Below are 8,572 nucleotides of genomic sequence, written 5' to 3'. Positions count from 1 at the left end.
TTCGGGGTGCGTGGAAGCGTTTTCGGGGTGCGTGGAAGCGTTTTCGGGGTGCGTGGAAGCGTTTTTGGGGTGCGTGGACGTTTGGAGGTGTGCCCCTGAGTGGAAACGGGGCTGTGACAGCGCGAACGTGGCCGTGAGCGGGTAAGTGGGAGCGCGGCCGTGGCCTCGGGAGCGAGTTTCGGGTGCGTGGAAGCGTTTTTGGCTGCGTGGAAGCGTTGGAACCGCATCCGAGCCCCTGCCCCGTTCCAAGCTGAGCGGCCCCGTGCCCCCGGCTCCGCGCTTTGCCCCGTTCCCGTTCCCCATCCCTGCCTGTATCCGCGCTTGTGCAACCCCCCCCCCCACATCCCCATCCTCACCCCCCCACCCGTGGGTCCCATCCCGGCCCCGTGGGGGCACCCTCCGGCCCCGCCATGACAAGTAAGTGCCACGCTTCTGATGATGGGGGGGGACGGGACACGAGTGGGAGGTCGTGATTGGAGGAGGGGGACCCCCAGAGGTTGGGGACCACGTCCCGTCCCCCCCCATAACATAGAGTGGGGGGGGGGGGTGTCCACGGATGGATCCTGCCCCACATCCCTCCCCCCACAAACACCCCCCCCCCCCTTCCCTCCGCCAACGGCGGGACCGGGCGCGTCCATCCCCGTGGCCTCGGGGCGCGGGCAGCTGCCGCCGCGCCTCAAAGCCACAAACGGCCCCGGCGCGCACCTGCCCCGCCCGCGGCGGCTCCGCCCCCCATGTGTGGGGCAGAGGTGTGGGGGGGGGGGTCAATGTGTGGGGCAGAGCGAGGAGGGGGGGGATGTGGGTCAATGTGTGGGGTGTCTGCGGGTCAATGTGTGGGGCAGAGGGGGGTCAATGTGTGGGGGGGGTGTGGGGGTCAATAAGTGGGGCAGAAGGGGGTCAATGGGGAGGGGTTCATATCCTGGACCCCCCCTCCCCATCCCAACCCCCCCCCCGCTCCGGTGTGTGCCCCCCCCCATTGGGGCCGCCCCTGACTCACCCGCATCAAACTTTCCAGCCTGGACCGCACAGGACGCGCCGCCCCCCCCGGCTCCATCCCACCGGGAAGGGCCGGGAATGACGGGATCCTGAGCCCGAAATCCCGGGATCCCCCCCCCCCCGTTCAGGGGCTCCCACTCTGGACCCCGGGATCCCCCTCTCGGGAATACCGGGAGCATCCCCTTAGGGATCCCCTCATGCGAGGTCTCCCCATTCAGGGTCTCCCCACTCGGGATCCCGGGATTACCCCACTTGGGAACACCGGGACCCCCCCCCCCCCCTTTTGCGATCCCCCATTCATTATCCCGGGATTATCCCACTCAGGATCCCTCCATTTGCAATCCCCCCACTCGGAATCTCCCACTCGGGATCCCCTCACTGGGGGTCCCCCACTCGTTATCCCGGGATTATCCCACACAGTAACACCGGGATCCCCCCCTTTTGTCATCCCCCCACTCCTTATTCCGGGGTTATCCCACTTGGGAACACCGCGATCCCCCCCCCTTTTGCCATCTCCCACTCCTTATTCCGGGGTTATCCCACTCGGGATCCCCTCACTGGAGGTCTCCCACTCGTTATCCTGGGATTATCCCACTCGGGATCCCCCATTTGAGATCCCCCCACTCAGAGTCTCCCACTCGGGATTATCCCACTCGTTATCCCGGAATTATCCCACTCGGGAACACCGCGACCCCCTCCCCTTTTGTCATCCCCCAATCCTTATTCCAGGGTTATCCCAGTCGGGATCCCCCCATTTAAGATTCCCCCCTTTTGCCATCCCCCACTCGTTATCCCAGCCTTATCCCACTCGGGATCCCCCCCATTTGGGATCCCCCATTTGGAATCCTCCCACTCGGGTTTATCCCCATTAACGGGGGTCTCCCACCCATTATCCCCGCATACCCCACTCGGGACCCCCCCTCTTCCCCCCTGTATCCCAGAATCCCCCGCTCTGGATGTGCCCCCCCCGCCCCACTCGTGTCCGTGTCCGTGTCCGCAGGGGCTCCGTGGCGGGCGCTGTTCGCTCTCCTGGGGCTGTGGCCGGGGCTGTGGCTGGGGCCGTGCCCGGGCCTTGCGGGCCCCCCCCGCCCGCGGCCCCCGGACCCCCGCACCGAGCTCGACGCCATCGTCAGCCTCGCCAAGGCGCTGCTCGGCGACACCAAAGCTTTCCTCGCACTCCTCGTGGGTACCAACCCCGACCCCATCCCCACCCCATCCCCACCCCATCCCCATCCCATCCCCATCCCCACCCCATCCCCATCCCCATCCCATCCCCATCCCCATCCCATCCCCATCCCCATCCCATCCCCATCCCCATCCCCATCCCCATCCCCATCCCATCCCATCCCCATCCCCATCCCATCCCCACCCATCCCCATCCCCATCCCATCCCCATCCCCATCCCCATCCCCATCCCCATCCCATCCCATCCCCATCCCCATCCCCATCCCCATCCCATCCCCATCCCCATCCCCATCCCCACCCCATCCCCACCCCATCCCCACCCCCACCCCATCCCATCCCATCCCATCCCCATCCCATCCCATCCCCATCCCCATCCCCATCCCCATCCCCATCCCCATCCCCATCCCCATCCCCATCCCATCCCCACCCCCACCCATCCCCATCCCATCACCATCCCCATCCCATCCCATCCCATCCCCATCCCCATCCCATCCCCATCCCCATCCCCATCCCCATCCCCATCCCCATCCCATCCCATCCCCATCCCATCCCCATCCCCATCCCATCCCCATCCCATCCCCATCCCCATCCCATCCCCATCCCCATCCCCATCCATCCCCATCCCCATCCCCATCCCCATCCCCATCCTCATCCCATCCCCATCCCCATCCCATCCCCATCCCCATCCCCACCCCCCCCCTTGGTGCCCCCGCATTGGGTGACACACCCCCCCCCCCCCCCCCCCCCGCTTTCCATTTATGTCGCCGACAGAAATCGCGATTCCCGGCGGAGGGGGAGCATAAACTGGATTCGCTGCCCGTGCTCTCCATGAGCGCCCTGGAGCTCGCCAATATCCAGGTTGGGAGCGGGAAGGGACACGCGTGGGGATGGGGGGGTCCAATTGGGAAGGGGATGGGGGGGGCCGTGGGGTCCCCAATGGGCAGCGGGACCCCCCCCGAGTGTTTGGGTTCCCCCCCCGGGGGTCCGGGTCCTCAAGGGGGTCTCTAAGCGGGGTCCCTCATGGGTTCGGATCCCCCCGTGTGTTCGGGTCCCCACGATGGGTTCGGGTTCTCCCAATGGGTCTGAATCCCAATCGAAGAGTTTGGGTCCCCGGGATGGGTTCGGGTTCCCCCATGGCTCCGGTCCCCCCCATGGCTTTGGTTCCGCCCAATGCCTCCGGTTCTCCCCCATTGGGTTCCTGTCCCCCAATGGGTCCGTTTCCCCCCACCGCTCCGTTTCTCCCCCATGGCTCCGGTCCCCCCCCATGACTCCGATTCCCCTCATGGCTCCAGTTCCCCCTCATGGGTTCGGGTCCCCCTTATGGGTTCCTGTCCCTCCATGGGTCCAGTTCCCCCCCATGGGTCCGGTTCCCCCCCACGGGTCTGGTTCCCCCCCATGGGTCTGAGTCCCAATCCAATGCTTTGGGTCCCCGGGATGGGTTCGGGTCCCCCAATGCCTCCGGTTCCCCCCCATTGGGTTCCTGTCCCCCCATGGGTCCGTTTCCCCCCACGGGTCCGGTTCCCCCCCATGGGTTCCTGTCCCTCCATGGGTCCGGTTCCCCACACGGCTCCGGTTCCCCCCCATGGGTCTGAGTCCCAATCGAAGAGTTTGGGTCCCCGGGATGGGTTCGGGTCCCCCCCATGGCTCCGGTTCCCGCCCATTGGGTTCCTGTCACCCCATGGGTCCGGTTCCCCCCCGGCTCCGGTTCCCCCCGTGGGTCCTGTTCCCCCCCCCCCCCGGCTCCGGTTCCCCCCGTGGGTCCTGTTCCCCCCCCCCGGCTCCGGTTCCCCCCGTGGGTCCTGTTCCCCCCCCCCGGCTCCGGTCCCTGACGGGTCCCGGTGCGGGTCAGGCTGCGGCGGCTCTGGCCCGGCTGAGCTCGGACCTGCAGCGGTACCGGCGGCACCTGGAGTGGCTGCGCCGAGCGGGGCCCGCGCTGCGCCCGCTGGAGCCGGAGCTGGGAGCGCTGCTGGCGCGCCTGGAGCGCCTGGGGCGGAGCCTCGACCTGCTGGTAGGCGGGGCTTGGCGGCGACGGGCCAATGGCGAGGCGGTGCGGCGGGGAAGGGGCGGGGACGGGGGCGTGGGGACGGGGCTGCGCTCACCTGGACGAATGGGAGCGGGCTTCGCGGCGGGGCGGGGCTTCCACCAATGGGAGAGCCGGGTGGGAATGGGGGCGTGGCTTCTCTCACCTGGATGAATGGGGGCGGGCTTCGCGTCCGGGCTGGGCTTAGACAAGGGGGCGTGGCTTCTACCAATGGGAGAGGCGTGCGTGAATGGGGGCGGGGCATTGATCAGCTGTACGAACGGGGACGGGTTTCGGGGCGGGGATTGGGGGGGAATGGGCGGGGCTTCCCCCGCGCTGAGCTCGCCCGCGGCACACGCGTGAGCTCGCACATGCATGACCACGAGTGGACACTCATAAACACGCGTGGACACGCAATACCACGCATGACCACGCATGGACACGCATGGATACGCAATACCACGCATGAACACGCAATACCACGAGTGGACACGCATGAACACGCATAAACACGCAATACCACGCATGATCACGCAGTACCACGCGTGGACACGCAGTACCACGCATAACCACGCTTGGACACACAATACAACGCATAAACACGCATAAACACGTATGGACACGCAATACCACGCGTGGACACGCACGAACATCAATGATAACGCAGTGCCACACGTGGACATGCAATACCACGCATAAACACGCAATATCACGCGTGGACAGGCGTGACCACGCATAAACACACATGGACACGCATGACGACGCTTGATCATGCAATACCACGAATAAACACGCAATACCACGAGTGGACACGCATGAACACGCATAAACACGCAATACCACGCACGGACACGCAATACCACGCGTGGACACGCATGCACACGCAAAAACATTTATGGACACGCAATACCACGCATGACTATGCAATACCACTCGTGGACACGCATAAACACGCATGGACAGGCAATACCACGCATGACCACACAATACCACGCGTGGATACGCATAAACACGCATGGACACGTGATACCACGCATGAGCACACAATACAACGCGTGGACATGCATGGGCACGCATAAACACGTAATACCACGCATGGACACGCAAAAACACGCATGGACACGCAATAACACGCGTGGACACGCATGGACACGCAATAACACGCGTGGACACGCATGGACACGCAATACCACCCATGCCCACGCGTGTTCCCCCCCCCTCCACAGCTCTCCCGTTTGAGCCTCCCTCGTCCCAGCCCCCCCCAGACCCCGCTGCCGGCTCCGGGCTCCCCGTGGGCCGCGGTCCGCGCCGGCCACGCCGTGCTCCAGAGCCTCCACCTCTACCTGGACTGGGCATCGAGGGCCCTGGTGCTGCTCCGCAACAAGCTGTGACCCCCTATTTATTGCTATTTATTGGCCACGCCCCTAGTCTATTAATTAATTAATTAATTATTGATTATTAATTATTGGGGAGAACGCATCCCCTCCTCCCCCCCCCCCATGCGCTCAGGGACCCCCCAACGCGTCCCCTCCCGTGTGGGAGATGTTATTTATTGACTCGGGCCCCGCTCGGCCCCGTTTTGTGTCGTGGATCGGAGCGAGGAAGGAATAAAAGGATGGAAGTGAGAGGATGAGGAGAGATCCTGGGGGGGGGGAAGGGGGAGGGGGGAGGGGGGAAAGGGGGGGGGAAAGGGAGAAAAAAGAGGGGGAAGGGAAGGAAAAGGGGGGATGCAGGCAGGGATGGGGGATGCAGGAAGGGATGGGGGATGCAGGCAGGGATGGGGGATACAGGCAGGGATGGGGGGATCCAGGCAGGGATGGGGGATGCAGGCAGGGATGGGGGATGCAGGCAGGGATGGGGGATGCAGGCAGGGATGGGGGATGCAGGCAGGCATGGGGGATGCAGGCAGGGATGGGGGATGCAGGCAGGGATGGGGGATGCAGGCAGGGATGAGGGATGCAGGCAGGGATGGGGGGATGCAGGCAGGGATGGGGGGATACAGGCAGGGATGGGGGATACAGGCAGGGATGGGGGGATGCAGGCAGGGATGGGGGATGCAGGCAGGGATGGGGGATACAGGCAGGGATGGGGGGGATGCAGGCAGGGATGGGGGATGCAGGCAGGGATGGGGGATGCAGGCAGGGATGGGGGATGCAGGCAGGGATGGGGGATGCAGGCAGGGATGGGGGATACAGGAAGGGATGGGGGATGCAGGCAGGGATGGGGGATGCAGGCAGGGATGGGGGATGCAGGCAGGGATGGGGGATGCAGGCAGGGATGGGGGATACAGGCAGGGATGGGGGATGCAGGCAGGGATGGGGGATGCAGGCAGGGATGAAGGGATACAAGCAGGGATGGGGGGATGCAGGCAGGGATGGGGGATGCAGGCAGGGTGAAGGGATACAAGCAGGGATGGGGGGATGCACCCCCACTCCATTGGGAAGCACTGGGCCGGGGGGGGGACACCCCAAGACCCCCCCAGCCCCCAATGAATGACCCCAACCCCTGTGCTCCGGAGTGGGGGGGGGAGTGGGTGCAGAGCATCTTTATTGACACCCCATCACCCCCCAATGGAGGCAGGACCCCCCCTTAAGGCATTAAACCCCCCCTCCCCCCACAATGATGCGAGGGGGGGGAGGGGCTCATGGCGGGGGGGGCAGGGCTCGGGGGGGGTCCTGTGAGGAGCTGGGGGGGGCCTGGTCCTCGGGGGGCTCCTCCTCGGGGGGGGGGTCCCAGGGGAAGGAGAGCCCCAGCCCCGCCATGCGCTCCCGGTACACGCGGTCGAAGCGGGAGCTCTGCTCCGGGCTCAGGTGGTTCTTCCAGTCCCCGGAGATCCCTGCGGGGGGGCGCCGGGATGGAGACCCCCGGAGCGCGAGCATCACAGCCCTGTCCCCCTATCACCTACCCCACGTACCCTATAGCCCGTATATCCCGTACATCCCATATATCCTATATCCCATATATCCTATATCCCATATATCCCATACCCCATATATCCCATATATCCTATATCCCATATATCCCGTATATCCCATATATCCCATATATCCCATATATCCCATATATCCTATATCCCATATATCCCATATATCCTATATCCCATATATCCCATATATCCTATATCCCATATATCCCATATATCCTATATCCCATATATCCCATATATCCCATATATCCCATACCCCATATCCCATATATCCCATATATCCATACCCCATATCCCATACCCCATATATCCCATATATCCCATATCCCATATATCCCATATATCCTGTATCCCATATACCCCATATGCCCTATATCCCATATATCCCATACATCCCATATCCCATACATCCCATATCCCCTATATCCCATATCCCATATCTCCCCTATATCCCATACCCCATAAATCCAATATAACCCCTATATCCCATACTCCATAAATCCCATATATCCCATACATCCCATATCCCATATATCCCATATCCCACGTTTCCCATACCACGTAAATCCCATATACCCTATATCCCACATGCTATACCCCATATCCCATTTATCCCCTATCTCCAATATATCCCATCTATCCCATACCCCATTTCCCATGTATCCCAGGTATCCCATCTATCCCATGTATCCCATCTATTGCATGTATCTCATCTAGCCCATATCCTATCTATCCCATGTATCCCATCTACCCCATACCCATATTCCGTGTATCCCAGGTATCCCATATCCCATCCATCCCATGTATCCCATATCCCATCCATCCCATGCATCCCATCCATCCCATGTATATCCCATCCATCCCATATGTATCCCATATCTATCACATGTCTATCCCATTTCCATCCCGTATCTATCCCATGCCCATCCCATGCCTATCCCATATCCACCCCATGTCCACCCCATGTCCATCCCATGTCCACCCTACATCTATCTCATCTCCATCCCATGCCGACCCCATGCCCACCCTACATCTATCTCATCTCCATCCCATGCCGACCCCATGCCCACCCCACGCCCACCCCACGCCCACCCCATGCCCACCCCACGCCCACCCCACGCCCACCCCACGCCCACCCCGTGCCCACCCCGTTCCCCCCTTGCCCCCGCACCCTTGCGCAGGAAGGGTCCCCTCCGCAGGTCCAGGATGAAGAGCGGGGAGAGGCTGAAGTTGCTCATCCGGTTGCGGCTCATGGCCGCGAAGGAGGCGTTGGCCACGACCGCGTCCAGCGCAGCGCCCCCCAGCGGCCGGCCCAGGAACGCGCAGAGGCGCTCGACGCTGCCCCGCAGGTCCTGGAGGGAGAGAGAGGAGACCCGGGATGGGAACGGGAGGGGAACGGGAGGGGAACGGGAGGGGAACGGGAGGGGAACGGGATGGGAACGGGA

General features: G+C 63.2%; 2 protein-coding genes across 2 annotated transcripts; one reads left to right on the top strand and one right to left on the bottom strand.

Moving 5' to 3' along the window:
- Positions 1-410: 410 nt before the first annotated feature.
- Positions 411-5,592, top strand: IL11 (interleukin 11). The gene is made up of 5 exons (XM_061351317.1): positions 411-417; positions 1,997-2,178; positions 2,953-3,039; positions 4,031-4,189; positions 5,428-5,592. Exons 1-5 carry the CDS (start codon positions 411-413, stop codon positions 5,590-5,592), a joined length of 600 nt encoding a protein of 199 aa, XP_061207301.1.
- Positions 5,593-6,843: 1,251 nt separating this feature from the next.
- LOC133211152 (sulfotransferase 2B1-like) lies at positions 6,844-8,491 on the bottom strand (the record flags this gene model as incomplete). The annotated part of the gene is made up of 2 exons (XM_061351316.1): positions 6,844-7,037; positions 8,299-8,491. Coding segments are annotated over 2 exons (387 nt in total), but the record flags the coding sequence as incomplete, so codon positions are not given.
- Between the last annotated feature and the right edge of the window lie 81 nt (positions 8,492-8,572).

This window comes from Neopsephotus bourkii, unplaced genomic scaffold, assembly GCF_033783945.1.
Source record: "Neopsephotus bourkii isolate Nb327-2 ecotype Australia unplaced genomic scaffold, CSIRO-AGI_Nbou_v1 NB_571, whole genome shotgun sequence".
NCBI lineage: Eukaryota > Metazoa > Chordata > Aves > Psittaciformes > Psittacidae > Neopsephotus > Neopsephotus bourkii.
The sequence above is the reverse complement of the archived record's forward strand: the minus strand, read 5'-3'. Positions and strand labels throughout refer to the sequence as shown.

What these genes read in the sequence shown, in the direction of transcription:
- IL11 (XM_061351317.1), top strand. An exon ending in TGGAGCTCGCCAATATCCAG is followed by an intron (nt 3,040 to 4,030) that starts GTTGGGAGCGGG and finishes GGTGCGGGTCAG; the next exon opens with GCTGCGGCGGCTCTGGCCCG. An exon ending in GGCGGAGCCTCGACCTGCTG is followed by an intron (nt 4,190 to 5,427) that starts GTAGGCGGGGCT and finishes CCCCCTCCACAG; the next exon opens with CTCTCCCGTTTGAGCCTCCC.